Source organism: Grampus griseus, assembly GCF_964374135.1.
Source record: "Grampus griseus genome assembly, chromosome: 2".
Taxonomy (NCBI): domain Eukaryota; kingdom Metazoa; phylum Chordata; class Mammalia; order Artiodactyla; family Delphinidae; genus Grampus; species Grampus griseus.
In genome coordinates this window covers 27,972,502-27,989,984 of record NC_139018.1, presented here as the reverse complement: position 1 = coordinate 27,989,984, position 17,483 = coordinate 27,972,502, and the positions used below count along the sequence as shown (strand labels likewise).

Sequence of the window (17,483 nt, the reverse complement as noted above, 5' to 3'; positions counted from 1 at the left end):
GCAGTAGCCAGGGACACAGGAGGGGCCAGGACAGAGCGTGATGTGATGGCCACTCACAGGGGGAAGGGAGGTGAAGGGTTTAGTGTGGTCCCTGGCACAGAGTGAGCACGGCCGCTCTTACTGTTGCGTGTTAATTGTCTGGCACAGCGTCTACTGGTACTCAGTAATGCTCTGCTTGCTTCATATGGCCCCCTCTTTGTGGGGGGGATTTAGAAGATCTGGGGAAAGTCCTGAGGCAGCCCAACATCAAGATGTTAGGTAGAGGGCTTCCCTGGTGGTGCAGTGGTTGAGAATCTGCCTGCCAATGCAGGGGACACGGGTTTGAGCCCTGGTCTGGGAAGATCCCACATGCCGCAGAGCGACTAGGCCCGTGAGCCACAACTACTGAGCCTGCGCGTCTGGAGCTTGTACTCCGCAGCAAGAGAGGCCGCGACAGTGAGAGGCCCGCGTGCCGCGATGAAGAGTGGCCCCCGCTCGCCGCAACTAGAGAAAGCCCACGCACAGAAACAAAGACCCAACACAGCCAAAAATAAATAAATAAATAAAATTTAAATAAAATTAAAAAAAAAAAAGAACTTGGCTTAAAAAAAAAAAAGATGTTAAGTAGAAAAGGAGAAGCCAACCAAGGAGGTGAGAAGAGGCAGCTGAGAATGGCAGAAGAAAACCTCCAGGTCACCTGTGAAATCATTCACCCACTCAGTCCTTTAACAAACACGTATCAAATAGGCACTCTGCTGGTATCAACAGGATACAGCCCCTGGGATAAAAGCATCTCCTAAATACTCCTTTAAGCAAAAAGCCTTGGGGGCATACACCTGCTTACCAAAAAGGTCTAAGGTACCTCTACATGGTCAGGGGAGAGAGGGGCAGTGTCTCTTGCTAGGTCTGTACCCTTCGTGTTAGTTGGGTCTCCACTGAAGTCATGTGATTATTCCCCTTAACCCCTTCCACTTTCCTCTCCACCACTCCCACCAGCTACTGAGTTTCATCGGATGGTTCATCCAGAGACGAGCCATATGTAGACTCAAGCCTCTGGCTCCTGGCAGCTCCTAACCAGTCAGTAAAGAACCTGCAAATCCCACCCCTGCCCTGACCCTTTTCCCCAACATTTGTTCAGCACTTACCATTATGAGGTCGATTTCTTTGCATACATCTCCTCTGTAGATTCTTATAACTACTACAGGTGCTATTCTGATCCTCATTTGACATACGGAGAAACTGAGGCTTAGAGCAGTCGAGCAATGTGCCTGAGATCACCATGCTAGTAAATGATGGAGCAAGGGTTTGAACTCGGGGATTCTGGCTCCAAAGTTGGGTGGCTATAGTCTTGCCCTTTGGGTGGGGTCATTTACAGGGCTGGGATGGGTGGGCCAGGGGAACTCCCTCAGGGAAGCCCAGGAGAAGCCCAGATCAGGAGGGATGAGGGTCTTCACAGCACTGAGTTGTGGCCTAGAAGGCATGTGGTTCTAATGGCCCCATGCGCACACAGGCTTGGGACTAAAAGGCAAGCACAAATGCCTAGGCCATTCCAGGGTCTCCTGAGCACCGTGGGGAGTTTTCCAAAAGGGCCGATGAATCTGGGGCAGCAGAAGGGGACTTCTCTGCACAGGCCTGGGAAAGGCCCTGTGTCATTCAGTACATTCTTGTTGAGCCTTTACCTTGTATCCGGTGAACACTTGCCACTGTGCTGCATGGTGTGGGCTGGCAGACACAGTCCCTGCTCGCAACAGCAAGGCCAGACATGTACAGAACACACAGAACGTGCCAGGCCTTGAACTAAACACTTGCCCTAAGTTATCTCATTTGTTCCTCAGAATTCTCTGAGGCAGGGACTAATATTAGTCCTGTTTCACAGGAAAAGAAACTGAGGCACAGAGAGCTTGAGCAACTTGCCCAGGGTCCTGTAGCTAAGTGATGGAGTCGGCATTGAAACACAGGCAGGCAGCACAGCCTCCTGGATCTAGGTTAAAATAACAACTAAACTTACCATGTTCCAGGCTCTCTACACACACGTGCTCGTTTCCCAGGAGCACGGTGTTAAGCCCTCTCCTCTGGAGCAGGCTACCTGGATTCACACCCAGGCTCTACTGATTGCCAGCTGCGTGACTTGGACAAATAGTTAACCTCATCTGTAAGTGGGGATAAAGATCAACTCTAGTTTACAGGGCTGTTGTGAGGATGAAAAATTAATAATAAAGTTCTGACGCACAGAACACACTGTAAGAGCTACAGTGTGTTATTATTATTCATTCTCAAAAACAGCTCTATAAAGATTGTTATACCCACTTAACAGGTGAGGCACTGTGGCTGGAAGAGGGCCAGGCACTTGCCTGAGGACACAGAGCTGGGATTCAAACCCATGACGCCTTGAATCGGGCACCAGAATCTAAAGCACATGCTCTTAACTTGGGGCCTTCCTGCTGGGGGGAGGGGAAGATGGTAATCCACCTAGCCCCCTCCTCAATAGACTTCTCCCCAGAACAGCCCCAGCCCCCGTGCATCTAAGCCGAGATAAAACAAGAAGCCGAAGAATTCTTCAAATCCTCTTCCCCAGTGTAAGCCTTCAGAAGCCTCCCAAAGGCTGTGTGTGCACTGGGGCGAGCCAGTCTGGGAAGACGGGACAGTCTTCCAGAGGCCCTAACTGTAAACAGGACCCTGGTACCCCACACCCTACATTGCTTCCCCTCAGCTGAGCGGGCTGGCAGGCCCCACTCAGCTGCCTCCACAAATACGTAAACACACAAATTGTGTGGCGAGCTGGCAAAGCCGCAGAAGGAAAGGCAGATACCAAGACCAGAGGAGGAGATGGGGGCACAGCTCCAGACCCCTCCAGGGCGCAGAGAGCAGCTGGGCTTCTAGCAGTGGACACCTGCAGACACAGTGGGTCCCCAAGGTCCAGTGACTGCGCAGGGATGAAGAAAGGGGCCTGCCAAGGAGATGGCTGGTATGTTACAGCAACCTAGGAGTCTGTGAGAGGGAGCAAGTGGGAGTCGGGGGTGGGCCAGGGGACAAAGGCCATCACTCGCTATGCAGGGGCAGTGGGCTGGACCTACAGATATCTGGGAGAGACCAGGGGATGGATTGAGTCCCCACACTGTTCTGGGACTAGACTTTAATCTTGGCAGTTGGGGGGATGTCACACACCCCTCCCTGTCACCACCCCTGCCGCGGCCAGGCCAGGAGAGGCACCCCACATGTGGGAAACCACTAGGCCAGAGTCATGAGCATTCCCCGGCGTTGGCAGCCTCTGCTCCAGCCAGAAGGGCAGCTGTGGGGAGGGGATAGGGAGACGCAAACCACGGGGGAAGCAGGAGAGCCAGCTGACAGGGCGTGGGACCAAGAGTCCCATATTTGACAGAGCTCCGGACCTAGCCATCCAGGGCCAACACCCCACTGCCCACGTGGTTCTCATCAAGCTCATTAGCAGCAAAACAGCAACAAGCAAACAGCGCTGGGCCCAGCTAATTAGCACACAGGCCTTCAGTGCGGAGCCAGCTTCGTGTGGGAAAGGCTAACGCCCAGTGGCAATTCCTCCAGGAGCGCTGCCAGCCCGTGTGCCAGGGCCACAGGTATGACCAGGGGAGCAGCGGAGGGCCGGGGAGAGAAACAATGGGGCTGAGGCCCCCCGGGGTGGAGTGGATACCGACAGCAGGCTGGAGCGGCACCCCCGGATCAGGGCACGAGGGTGCACACGCACGTCAGTTCTGACAAGCTGCAGACTCACCCAACCTCGAGTTTCCAGTGTTGAAACTCCAGATTGGCAGAGAATGACGCTGGAAAGTCATGAGAAAGTTAGGAAACTGAGAACCTTCAGGGCTGAAGGGCCAGAGCGAGGCCCATGCCCACCCGCCCTGAAGCCACCCTCCCCAACCTCAACTCAAACCTCAGCAACACTCTCTGCTAAGCTCAATAGAACTTAGGGGCTCTCCTCTTCACCTCCAGCCCCACATCCCACCCCAGGCCTCAGCTCCAGGACTCGGAGTACTACTGTCTCCTCGGGCACATTTCCTAACCAAACTGAGCCTCAGTTTCCTCGACTATAAGTAGGATAGATGATCAGTAAATACTCATGTTATAGGATTGGAAGACAACTAAGGTGACGTATGTGAAGAGCTTAGCGCAGTGTTGGGCATATAGTAAATCCTCGGCTGTTAGCTAGCAGTAGTAGTCATTGTTATAGTAGTAATGGTGGTAGTAGTGGTAGCAGCAGCAGCTGTAGCAGTAGTGATGGTAGTAGAGGTAACAGTAGTAGTAGTAATGGTAGAGGTGATGGTGGTAGTAGTAATAGGAGGTAGAGGAGGAGTCAAAAAGGAAACAGCAGTACACGGCCATCCCCAGTTCACAGATGCAGAAAGTGAGGTCCAGGAAGATGAGGTAAGATATCTGGCAGCAGAGTGTGGAGATTAAGAAGAGCGACCCTTGGGCTTCCCTGGTGGCGCAGTGGTTGAGAGTCCGCCTGCCAATGCAGGGGACACGGGTTCGTGCCCCGGTCTGGGAAGATACCACATGCCGCGGAGTGGCTGGGCCCGTGGGCCATGGCCGCTGAGCCTGCGCGTCCGGAGCCTGTGCTCCGAAACGGGAGAGGCCACAACAGTGAGAGGCCCATGTACCGCCAAAAAAAAAAAAAAAAGAAGAGGGACCCTAGAGTCAGGTTACCTGAGTTCATATCCTGCCATTTCTAGGCCATGTGACCTTGAGCACGTGACTTGTCTGTGCCCCAGTTTCCTCACCTGCCAAAATGTGAGTGGCTCTCCCCGCCCCACAGGACGTGTGAAGTGAGTCTTGCACAGAGCTGCATAGCTCCTGGCTCTCGTGTTGCTGTCACCTCCTCCGAGGGTACCATCAGTGGAGGCTAGGGCACAGAGCCCGGCTATTCCTACCTCACTCCTTGGTCTCCACATAACTAAGATGACTACCCTCTTTTTTCTCATCTGGGCCAGCCTGCCAGGCTTTGGAGTGGTTGAAAGGAAGACTGCTCCAGACACAGGATCAAAGCCTCATCTGACCGTCCTGGTAGGATGCCCGCCAGGGGCCAGGGGCCAGAGCAGAGGTGGACTCCCCTAGCATGGCGCTGGGAGTGGTCCCCCCAGGAATGTGCGATGCAGAGGCTCTGGGGCCAGGTGTGTTCCGCAGACCACAGGGGTATGTGAGCACCACAGGGCAAGTTGGGGAGGAGCCCCAACACAGTGGAGCAGCAGGTGGGGAATACAGGAAACTTTACAAACAAGAGAGGGGATTTTATTTGAAAAGTCATCTTCAGTTGGAGCCTTTTTTTTTTTCGCCATGCCGTGCAGCTTGTGGGATCTTAGTTCCCCAACCAGGGATTGAACCCAGGCCCTTGGCAATGAAAGCGCCAGTCCTAACCACCAGACCACCAGGGAATGCCCTGGAGGCATTTTTCAATCTCCTCTCTTCCACTGCCTCCCCCCTGGAAAGGGGCTACCTGCTCAGGAGACAGATTGGGGAAGACGCTTGTGCTCCCCGCACAGATTCTGGAGTCCCCATGCCCCGCCCAGCTCAAGGCAGAGATAGGGAGAGGGTGGATGCAGTGGAGGCACTCACGTTTGATACAGTGGTTGGTACTGTTTGCTGTTGTCCATCCTGGGCAGCACTGTCCCCCGCAGACATTCCTCCTGCGGGGTCACCAAAACAGGGTCAGCGTAGGGTGCTCAGAGCGCGACTATTCACAGAGCCCTACTGACGGTCCCACCCTCTACAGGCAGGGCCTGGGGGATCTCTGCCAGGCTGGGCACTGTCCCCCTTCTCTAGGGAGGCCTCGTGGCCCATGGGCGGGCGCTTTGGGCTCCTTCACATCTAAGATTGAATCCTGACTCTGCCATTCTCTGCATGAGCTCGGGAAGCCTCATTCTTTTCATCTGTACAATGGAGATAATAATACCTGCTTAACGTTGTTGTGAGGATTAAATGAGATAGGATATATAGCCCCCAACACACTGGCACAGGGATCACGAAGATGATCAAAAAGCCAGTTCAGAGTGTCTCAGTCACTTTCCAAGACTAAACAATAAGTAAATGTCAGAGCCAGATTCAAACCTCAGTTGACCCAACTCTAAGTCACGCTCCAGCTCCGCATGGCCTCTCACCAAAAAATTATCACCATGGCCCTTGCCAACAAACACTGATAATCCAAGGGAAGCTGGAAAACGTACCCAAAACAGCCTTAAGGACATACATGTGCAGCACCTGCCAACACATGCACACTGGGAGGAGCCTCAGCCCTCTGGCAGGCTGGTGCACGGTCAGACGGAGCACTGGCTGGGACAGAAGGAGCCGGAGCTCCAGAATTTCTCTTTAAGAGGAGCTGAGGAAGTGGCAAGCTGGTAGGAAGGTGGGGCTGGGGACTCGGGATAAGCTGCACTGCACGCTGAGCACGCTTTTTACTGGGGCAGGCTGATGGAACTTACTCGGTGGGAGATAGCCCTTCCCCCAGCTACTCCTTAGGGCTGGCACCCAGACACCTGCAGGAGACACTGACCAGCAGTTGCCACCAGGGCCACTCACCTAACTCACCCGAACTCTGCCCTCAGGTGTGGAGTATCCTTCACCCACCCTGACTGTCAATCTAAAACCCAAATGCCCGGACAGAGGTGACTTCCCGAGAAGGGCTCTATCTGGAGAAGACCTCTGGGGCCCTGACTTCTCAGCTCAGGCTGGGCCTGGCTCTGCTTCACAGACCCCATCATTACCATCAGAAATTCTCTACTCAGCGCTCGCTGAAGCTCAGGGTGAGCGGGGCAGCAGAGGTACGGAGCCCAAGAGTGGGGTGAAGGACACACCAGGGGGCCCTTCCTGTGACCTTCGTGGCCGGCGTGGTGAGCATCTGGTCCCACTTAGGAGTTGGTTTGACATTTGTGTGGCCCCCAAAGCTTGTGTGGTTTTTGAAACCTTATGAAACATTCAAAATAAATTCCTTCAGCTTGAAAAAGCTGAGGCCCATTCCTGGCCCTTTGGCCCAAAGCTGTGGGGAGCTGCCTCCCAGGGAGGCCCCAGAATGCCCTCCCACCCAAGGGCTGTGCCATTTCAGCCACCTCGAAGCCCCTCTGCACCGCTGCCTATTCCCCATCAGGGCCCAAGTCACTAGGTTCTGGGGAAGGGGCTGGTCCTCACAGCCAGGGCTTCTGAGTGTGTGCCCTGGTGGGAGGGGGGACTGCCCACCCACTGGTGAGTCATTACCCCCTCTGGTGGTGGCAAGGCCTCTTAGAGGCCTGAGAGGTCTTTGAGAAGGAAGCAGACAGCATGCCCTGGGAGTTTTCTAAAAACTAGGGTCTGTGGGAGTCCAGAGAGCACGGACTGAGGGGCCCACTTGGCTGAGAGGTCATGGCGTGGAGCCCAGCTCAAGGAGGCCCCCCTGAGCCTGCTGGTACCCTAGATGCCTTCAGAATGGCTACGGAGCTGACTGTAGGAAGGCAGCAGCTCGGCATGCCCTGCTGACCACGGTAGAGCCCTCAAGGCCGTCGGGGCCACAGTGAGAACTGGTCAGAATCAAAGATGCCAAGCAGGGGGGCAGGGCTTGGCAAAGCGGGCACTCAAGAGGGATACAGGAGCCCAGCCAGAGTCTTGGGTACAGGCTCAGGGAGGTGCCCGATGGGAGATGACCATTCCGTGAGCTCTGGCTATCTGGAGAGAGCAAATGAGCCTGACTAGCTGGGGCCAAAGACTCAGTGGCTCTGAGTCTCTGGAAGATACGACTCAGAGATTATGTAAGCCCAGCCTTCCAGGCCACACCACTCAGCAAACATTAGCCCAGTATCCAACATCATTGCCCAACCCATCTGGCTAACAGCCTAGGACAGCTGCTGTTCCACCTGGAACAAATCTGGTCATACTGGTCCTTTGTTATAGACGCCTCAAGGCTCTCCACTGGCCTCTACAAAGCCAACCGGACCCCTTCTGCCTGTGGAGTCTAATTGCCCCCCTTCCCCCCTTATCTCCATGGCCACCTACAACCAAAACTATGATCCTCCAGATATACGAAGTTTGTTGTCCCCCAGCTGCACTGTGTGTGGGCACGTTTTGATGCCCTTGCTTAAGCTGCTCTCTCTGCGTAGACTGCCTTCCCTCTCTCCTTTGCCGACTGAGATCCGTGGCTCGCTCCAAGACTTCCAGATCGAACGTCACCTCCTTTGTGTGAAACCTCTCCTGCCATCTACCCAGCCTTCCCCATTCTCCAGCCGCCACACCATTTAGCACTGATTACCTCAGGCTGTTGGTGTATGTCTCTGTCTTGAGTACCTTGAGGGCTCTTTCTTATTCCTCTTTGTGCCCCTAGAGTCTAACACAGTGGCTGACATGTGGTGTACTTTTAATACCTCTTTGTTTCACTTAATCCAATGTTTCCCAACACCCTTCTGGTAGGAAAGGAAGTGTGACGTTTCCATAATCACAACATGCAGCAATGCTGAATCACACAGCGAGAAAGTGATTCCCTTTTTAGTGATCGTTCTAGTGTGATTAGACCAGTGGGAAAAAATCTCTGTCGGAGGTTGGGTCTTCACGCCAGGGTCTCTCTCCAGCCCTTGCCAATTGCCATTTCCAGTAGGGAGAACTACGGGGCTGAACTTCCTATGATAATTGTATTTGACTAGACTTTGAGAACATTTTGTTTTCATTTCAGTTTTCCTACAGTTTCCTCTTTATGACAAGTGGTACTATTTTCAGCTTATGATAGTGATACAAAGTGTCCTTGAAAATGGATTTACTTATGTAGAAAAATGCCAAGCACTGTTTGTAATACCAAAATATGTAACTCATCTAAGTGTCCCAAAACAGAAGGATGGATAAATAAACTGTGGTATATTCAGACAATGACATAATGACCAACAATTAAAATGAATAAACTTGAGCTGATTATATTAATGTAGTTAAATTTCAAACATCTAATGAGGATTGGAAAAGCAAATTTTAGAGGGATAATGCAGCATAGCACCACTTATCTAAGTTTAAAATATGCAAAACAATATTGTATATGTTACGGATGCATGCATCTATAAAAACCTAGATTGGAATCATGGGTAAATTCAAGGTGGTGGTTAGCTCTGGGGAGAGAGGGAGACAAATTTATAGACGATATTTCGACTAAAAATATCAGAAGCAAAATAGGCCCAAATATTAAGGTTTGAAAAAGCTGGATTGTTAGTTGTATTATTTCCAATACTTTTTGTAGGTTTGTATAAAACTTCATAATATAAAATACTTTATTTTATTTTAATAAAGTATTATTTTAACAGTTTATAAATTTAAGTTTATAAATTTAAGAAAATAATAGAACAAGGAGGAAAAGATAGAGGAAAATATTATTAAGGTGGTATGCTGTGAGGCTAAGCTTAAGAAACACTGAATGCTGGGGAACAATGGCTTAAAAAGTCCCCTGTGGACTGTGAATTTCAATAGTGCAAGAATTTTCTGCTCTGGTTACACTGTGTCCCAGACACCTAGCACTGTGCCTGGCGCACATTTAAAATCTTCATTATGTGCAATAAAACCCCACTACATTGCAAGTTCCACGGAGACAGAGGCTGTCTTGGCCACTGCTGTATCCCCATGGTCCAGCAAAGTGCCGGGCATATAGGAGACCTTCCAAACGTTTGTTGAATGAAGAATCCCCAGTAGTGGTGATGCAATTCCAAGCTTTACCAGCAGGTGGCACTTAGTCCTTGGCCCTGAGCAATTCACAAGGCAACTGCCAGAGAGGCCAGCCTGGCCAGAAGCCAGGAGCTAGAATGGACTTGGGGAGATGAAGCCGATGGACAAGACTGCCACTCAGCCCCTCCCCAGATGACTTGGAGTGGCTAGCTGCAGTGCCAGAGGAACCCACCCTTTATCAAAGCTGCAGAAAATAATCTGGGGGAGGAGCCACCCCAGCATGTGATGTGATGTGTGCACCTGTATATGGCAAGTGATTGTGGGTGGCAGCCAGCCCAGGTCCTTACACACCTGTGTACATCTACCAGCCTTATCAGGGTGACAATCTGCTTTGCTCATCACCACCTCATTTCACAACTGCGAAGAGTGCACCCTCCCACCCCCACTCCACTATCCCATCTCCCCCCAACTCCCACCCGAACGCCGACAGTATAAGCTCCTCCATGATCCGGCTCAACCTATGCCTCCAGCCTCAGCCCTGTGGCTCCCCTACACCAGGGTGCAGTCCTGCCCCGAGGCCAGTGCCAACAGTGAAAAGCCCTTGTCTTTGGGCAGTGCTACAACTCGGGACCCCACTCCTGCCACTTCCCCTCTGCTTCCCCGCATGCTGCCCATCGAACCCCAGGGCCTCCTTCTCCTCCAGGCTCGTCAGCCACAGCCGTCCATTCCTTTATGCTTAACATGAAGCTTCTGCTACTAGAAAGCATGTTCACCAGTGCCTATCTGTCCATTTCTCCAATTCGATTTGAAGTAATTGAGTTGCCCTCCTGGCAGGAACAATGTCTTTGTCTCGGGGCCCAATCCCCTATCCCAGGCCCTGCACACTTGCTCTTAAGAAGTATGTATTCACTTGCACAGGCCATTACCACCCTCTGACTGATCCTCTGTGTAAGCGACTTGGCAGTGCTCGGGTCTACTCTGTCTGCCTTAAGCTGGGCCTTCCAAGGGCAGCGGGGAATTCATTCACTCACTCAACAGATACTTAACAAGCAGCAACTATATACGAGCACTGTTCTAGGCACCGGTGACACAGCAATGCACAAAACAAAGCCTCTCTTTTTATAGAGCTTACATTAGCGTGGGCTGGGAGACCAGACCATAAACGCAGAAACAGAAACATAATATGTCCAATGGGAATAAGTGCTATGAAGAAACGTAGAGCAGGGTGAAGGAAGAGAGAGGGTGGGGCAGGAGTAGTCAGGAAGGTCTCTCTAAGCAGAGAAATACAGGAGAAGAGTGCTGCAGCCTAGGAAAATAGTGAGTGGAGAGGCAGTAAGAATATCCTCGGGAGTAGAACAGGGGTTGCAGTGTCCTTCACGCTATGAGCCAGGGGACTGAACCCAACTGGCAAATAGGGCCCAAGCCGAGAAGGGCTGCCAGCTTCCTTCCCAGCCTCCCCGATGGTGTCCCCACGCATCCCCACACTGCCCGGGCCTCCAGTGCCCTCCATTCTGGAGATACCTGTCCTACTCAGGCAAGACTGAGCCTCCCGCAGCCATGAGGATCTTCAGCGGGGCCGGGGGTTACTGGGGAACCTCTCCCACGCTGCGAGGGAGCCCCCGGCAAGCAGCTGGTCGTCTCAGGGTAGGGGGGAGACTTAGCCCCGCAAAGTGCGCGAGTCGCGCTGACACCTAGCTGCATAGGGGCACACACAGACCCACTCCCCCACGGACCCACAGTGCCACAGCCACATCGCGAGCAGGCTTCCTGCCCAAAGTGCCCCCGATCCCATGCCCACTTCCACGTCCAGCCATCCGCGGGCCCAGGCCGACCTCTGCCGCAACCCACAGACTCGTTCCCCCGCGCAGGCTTTGCTGCCAACCTCCTTCCTGGAGATGCATCTGCCCTCGCGCTCTGGAGCCCCCGACGTCCTCCACCTACCCGCGCTCTACGCCCGCTCAGCTTCCCCTGGGCCTCAAGCGCGTGGAACGCCCACCCCGCTGCCCTCTCCCCGATCCCTTTCAGATCCCCGCACCGCTACGGGCGTCAGCAGGCACCGGTTGGAGGCGGGAGGGAGGAGAGCGGGCGAATGCTCTGGCGCCTTGGGAAAGGATTAACGTCGGGTCTGGGCGAGCTGGTACGAAAGGGTGTGGATGATGCTTCTCTTTCCTCTCAACTCTTTGAGAGTGGGTCAGATGGAGCCCCAGCTCCGGGACCTCGGTCTGTTCCTCCGCAGTACTGAGGACAGAGGGACGAAAGGCAGAGCCCGGCGCCCTGTCCTCTAGCCAGCACATCCCTCCACGAACGAGCGTACGGGAGACCGGCCCTCGCTCCCCCAGCCCCCATGCTTCCCTCTCCAGTGCTCACCCCGTTAGCCGCCCTCGCGCAGCCCGCGGCCGCTGCGCGGTCCCGAGGCGCGGGAGAGCCGGGGGGGCCTGGGCCCGGGGTGCGGACTGCTGCTGGCTCAGGGGCCGGCTTCTCCAGGTCTGCGCAGGTGGCTGGACTCGCCGCGGCTGCTGCGCGCGGGGCGACCTCCTGGCCTCCGCCTCGGCGGGCCTGCTGGGGCTCCCCCAGGCAGGTTGGGGCCGCTCCGCGGGCGGCAAACCCGGAACGGGCACGTTCTGCTCCCGGAACAGACTGTACACCTTGGCTGTATCCGCTGCGGGGTGGCTGCCCCCGGGGCGCCGCAGCCGACTCGCGTCCCTTCCAGCCGGCTCGTATCTGCCCAACGGGTCCCTCTGAGCATGACCCATGCCCACGAAGAGAGCCAGGGTGAGAGGCAAGAAGCTCCTCCAGGGGTTCCGAAGGACGCGCCCGGGGCAGCGGGTGGTGGTTGGGAGCCTCATGGCGCTGGGGCGCCCGGAAAGCGGCGCGCGCGGGTAACTGCCCCGGGGCTCGCAGTCTGTGCGCCCGGCCGCCCTCTGGCTGCGCTCCGGTCCCCTCTCGGTGGCCCGCCTCTCCCCGTCTAGGGGGCCCCGAATCAGACTGCGGGCCAGGCTCTCCGTGGAGCGAGGGCCAGGCTGCTGGAGCGGCCCGGGGCTGCGTGCAATGAGCCCGGCGGCCGCGCTCCGTCTCTAGCTGGGTGGGCACCGCTGTCGCACCGCCGCGCCTTCTCCCCGTCACTGTAGCCTTCTGAATGGGAACCGGAGGGTTTTATTTTTGGAAACCTCCCCCCGATTTTTCGTCTCTTTTATCCACACCGTGCCCCCTCCTCGGAGGGACAGCTCAGCCCCCTCATTAAGGGAGAGGGAGAGAGGAATTCCAGCAACACCCACTTTGGCACTGGGAAGCGAGCGGGCGGCGAGGGGTGTTAACCCGTGAGGAGCTGGGGGCGACGCAGGGCCGGCCCGAGGGCTAGTAGGCGAGATGACGCCTGCCGGGACAGGGGCACCCAAGCCACCTTTCTCTTGTCCTGGGCAAACTGAACTGCTGACCTGTCCAGAGTTTATCTCCCGCCCCTAACCTCAGGGACAAACTCCCTGTTCGATGACCAAGGCTGCAGCCTCGAAGGTCTGAAGGAGGTCAGGAGAGGTACGAAGAACGGCATGACAGAGACAGGACCCAAAGGCCGGGCCCCGGACCCTTCGCTTCCCGCCCGAGCCACTGGGGGCGTCGGCCGGGGTTGCGGCTAGAGCTGGGACAGCACGGGGCAGCTCGCCTGCCTCCGCCGCCGTGGGACGCGGGAGCGCTGGAAGGTCCCCTGGGGGCGCGCGCCCTCTAGTGGACTAGGCCGCGTCCTTGGCTACCCTGCGGGCGGCAGAGACCTGTCGCTGCTAGCCGCCTTAGCTCCTTGATCTTAATCCCCTTCCTGCTGCGTCAGGATCGAGCCTAGGCCTGAGGCGTTGATGGCGGCGGATCCTACAAGAGGTGTCTGCTCTTCCACAGGGGAATAAACATGGAGGATCTGGAATAAGGTCACTCAAGGAGACAGCGTGTGTCCAAGAAGTGAATGAAATCCAGTCCTCCAGCCTGCGGCTCAGATCCATTTCCTAGATTCCCATCCAGCCCCTCACTCCCTCGGGATTCGATGAGCTTCTGATTGATGCAGTGAGTGTGCTCACATCTTCTCATGTTGGCAGGGAGAGGGCAGGGGTGCTAGAATGCCAACGGCCACCCATCTTGGTACCCCCAGCAATCAGCTCATCACTCACACCATGGCCCCCTGCCCTAAAGTCTAAAGGCCTGGCAACCATGGCTGCCTCCCCCAAGCACCCCACCCCGCCCCTGCATTTCTGCAGCCTACTGCTTCCTGGAGAGGCAGAGGGACCGAGCAGGCAGGAAGGCACCAGTTTATAAGGACCCACACCACACAAAGGACAGACCCAGTCTAATGCTGAAAACAGCCTCAAATCCTGACCTTGGCCTCCAGAGCCCTGCAGGACTGGCCCCCTGTCTGATCTATCTCACCTCTTGCTGGGGCACTCACCACACCGCAGCTGCACTGGCCTCCTCTCTACTCCTTGAACAGGCTAAGTTCATGCCCACTTCCCTCTCCCCGAAACACTCATCTCCAGGACGTTTTACAGGACACGCTCATCACTTCACCTCTCAGCTCAAACATCACCCCCTGGAGAGGCCATCCCTGACCCCCCAACCTAGAGCAGTCTTCCCACTCCCAAGTCATCACTTTCTAATACAACACTGTTTCACCTTCATTGCTCTAGAGTAGTTGAAATTGTTTGTTTACCTGTATAACTGATTTATTGAATGGGCTGAACCTGAAGAGGAACAATCAGGAAACAGCTCTATTTTTCTCCTCTCACTGCCTTCAACCATATTATTATGGTGAATTTCTCTTCTCCACCCTTAATGGCATCTCAAGCAGAGTCCTTGGCTTGCCCATCGCCGTTAGTCACAAGAACAGTTTCGTTTCTATAATTAAGACCAATTTCCAGGCACTAAAAAGTCTGGTTCTGTCCAAATCAAAACCTCATCCAATTTAATCAATCTCGTATCCAATTTAATACCCCTCCTCTCCCTCCACAGGCCTGTCCCCTGGCGCAAGATCATGTACTAGGGAGAGTGGGGTGTGGTCTGATTTTCTGACCTTCCTTTTCTGCTGTGGCTCCTCCACATCAGGGTTGGGGGAGAGGTGTTAGGGGGACAATGGTGAAGTCCTGTGTGACAGGTGCCCTTGGCTGACAGGTGCCAAGCTCTGGCTCTTTCATGGGCACATCTGTGGGTTCTTGGGGAGCTCTCTGCATGATCTCCACCCTGCACTACCATAGCAAGGCACTCTCTGGGCAATTTCCCTGTGTCCCCTACTCCCCATGGGACTTTCCTGTCCATGCCAGCAAACCAGTGGTGAGCTGGCTGCATCGCTTCCTGTTATAAGGGCCACTCCAGCCAGTCTCCATGGTCAGATTTCTCCAGACAGAAAATGCACACAAACCTCTTCATTTATGTACGTCCCCAATTCCTAAAGACATAGGTTGGGTTCTCCCAGGAACTTTCTTGCTCTGCTTTGGTGCATTGGGGTGCTTGCAGCTTCTAGCACCTCAGCTAGCATCAGTGGAGACAGAGTTATGGGGAGTCATGCTAGTTTCCTCTTCTTTGGAGGCCCCCAGTCTCTATGACTGGTTTTCTTAGGGCCCTGTTCACTTGGTTTGCTTGGGGAGTACCCTCAGGGGAAATCTCAGCCCTGCTTACTGATGCACCTGTTCTCTGACTCAATGACTTTCTTCAATCCCTTTGTATTCGTAGGCTGGAATCCAGGGATGTATCTTGGTAGTTGTTGAACTGGTTCTGCCTTTAGTAAGATGCCTAGTACTTCTCTTTGGCATGTGAGAATAGATAGTCCTTATTGTTCTAGCCTTTGCATCTTCAGCAGAAATTCAAAGCCCACAGGAAAAATCCTGTTCAACAACCTGTAAAATTATTGTCTGACTTCCCAAGCCACAATGATAGCTCTAAATGAGCAGGTATCTTGCCTGCCTGGATAACCCCGGTTTCCCCAAAACCTAGAACAGTGCTTGCCTCTAATAGACAGCCAAGAAATATGTGTTCAGGGACTTCCCTGGTGGTCCGGTGGCTAAGACTCCACGCTCCACATGCAGGGGGCCCGGGTTCCATTCCTGGTCAGGAAACTAGATCCCACATGCCGCAACTAAGAGTTTGCATGCTGCAGCTAAGAGTTCTCATGCCACAACTAAAGATTCCACATGCTGCAACTAAAAAAAAAAAAAAAAAGATCCCGCATGCTGCAACGAAGATCCCTCGCGCAGCAAAAAAGATCCCGAGTGCCACAACTAAGACCTGGCACAGCCAATAAATAAATAAATATTAAAAAAGAAAGAAAGAAAGAAAAGAAATATGTGTTCAATGGATGGCTAACTGAATGAAAGACAGGGTAATCCCAACAAGTAGGGAGGGCTGGTATCATTAGACCCATTTTCAAAGAGAAAAACTGAGTTCCTGGTGGGAGTTCCTGGTCCAAGTTCATGTGCTTGCTGCCTTTAAGGCTGGTCCTAAGGATCTCCTTGAATTCTGCACCTTGCCTTTTGGGATGAATGCCATCTCAATTCCCAGGATGCTCAGCTCTCTCCCTGAGACACTGCTCCTTCACAGCTATGGGAAAGCCTCAGCTCCACACTTCCCTCGCCTTGCCTCATTATCTACCCAGTTCTGTAGTTCCGGGCTCCCTTCCTCACCCCACTACCTCCCCAGTTCCTTTAGGATCTCTCCTCGTCATCCCTCAACGCTCACCTCAGATCCCCATGAGCCTCCCAAGGCCAGAAACCTTGGCATCATCTTCGTCCCTGACCTATTTTTTCCTCCCACGTGTCCAAGTCATTATTACTGCTCTGTCTCCTCCGTCTGCACTTCTGGAAGTCTGCTGCCCATTCAGCCTCTCACTGCTCCAGCTCAGCCAAAACCCTCATGCAGACACACTTCCCTCACCTCTAGACGCCCCTCCCACTCTCTGGTGAGTACAAGCGGTCCTTGGAAATCCCCACCTCGTTCTCCTGGGGGCCCACAGCCAGGCTAGTCTACTTTGAAGACTGGCATCTCCTACTCCCCCATCCCAGCACCATCCTCCTGTCTTGCCTCCCACTTACTGCCCATCACTCCCTTTCCCTGTAATCGCTGGGATCTGCTGATGCAGCTCTTCAGAATCTCCAATCCCATAAACAGTGGCGTTTTTTGTTTGTTTTTCCTTTTTGAAGCTGCGAACACTTATGGAGTCTACTATGATCCAAGCACTGTGCTAAGCATGCTACGTGAATTGGCTCCTGTAACCAAAGAAAGTAAGTGTTGTGATTTCCACGTACACAAAGGAGGAAACTGAGGCTGGGAATAGTTACTGGCTTGCCCACGATCACACAGCTGATGAGCAGCTGAGGAAGTGTTCCCACCTTGGTCGTCTGCCACCTGAGCCCAGGCTTCTAAGACTGCACCACGTTGCCTTCACTCTGGGCTTGAGCCACGGCCGCCCTCCTGACAATTGAGTGGTACCTTTTCCAGCCACCTCTGCAGCTGTCCCCACCTAAGACTCTCCACCGCACATTCCCCAGCCTCTTCCCTGACGGCTAGCCCACCACTCAATTCCCAGGGGATGCGTATCAGAACTTTCTGTTCCCCTCTCCCTTCCCTGCTCAGGAAAAGAAGGGGAGCTAACCGTTTCCAGCAAGGCCCCTGACTCACCACGTGTCACTTCCCTACCCCTGATTCCCGCTTCCCCCCTAAAGAGGCACAAAATGTTGCTAAGCCAACTAACCCACCCCTTGGGTCTGGGGAGGGAAATCGTCTCTGGAAACCCTGCAGAGAGAGTCCCAAGGGGCTGCTAAAAAGATTCCAGTGGGGAAAGGTTTGCCGGGACACGTGCACCATGAGAGGGGATGGCAGTCTGCTAGACACTCGAGGCGATCTCATTGCTTACC

At 54.1% G+C, this 17,483-nt stretch overlaps 1 protein-coding gene across 1 annotated transcript in view; it reads right to left on the bottom strand.

The window, feature by feature from the left end:
• The window catches only part of LTBP2 (latent transforming growth factor beta binding protein 2), a 96,818-nt gene extending 84,354 nt beyond the window's left edge, over positions 1-12,464 (bottom strand). The window contains exons 1-2 of the mRNA XM_082647337.1: positions 11,971-12,464; positions 5,563-5,633 (exon numbers count right to left, since the gene is read on the bottom strand). Of these exons, the coding sequence (XP_082503463.1) occupies positions 5,563-5,633; positions 11,971-12,449 (550 nt within the window). The 5' untranslated portion in view covers positions 12,450-12,464. The remainder of the gene's footprint in view (positions 1-5,562; positions 5,634-11,970) is intronic.
• Between the last annotated feature and the right edge of the window lie 5,019 nt (positions 12,465-17,483).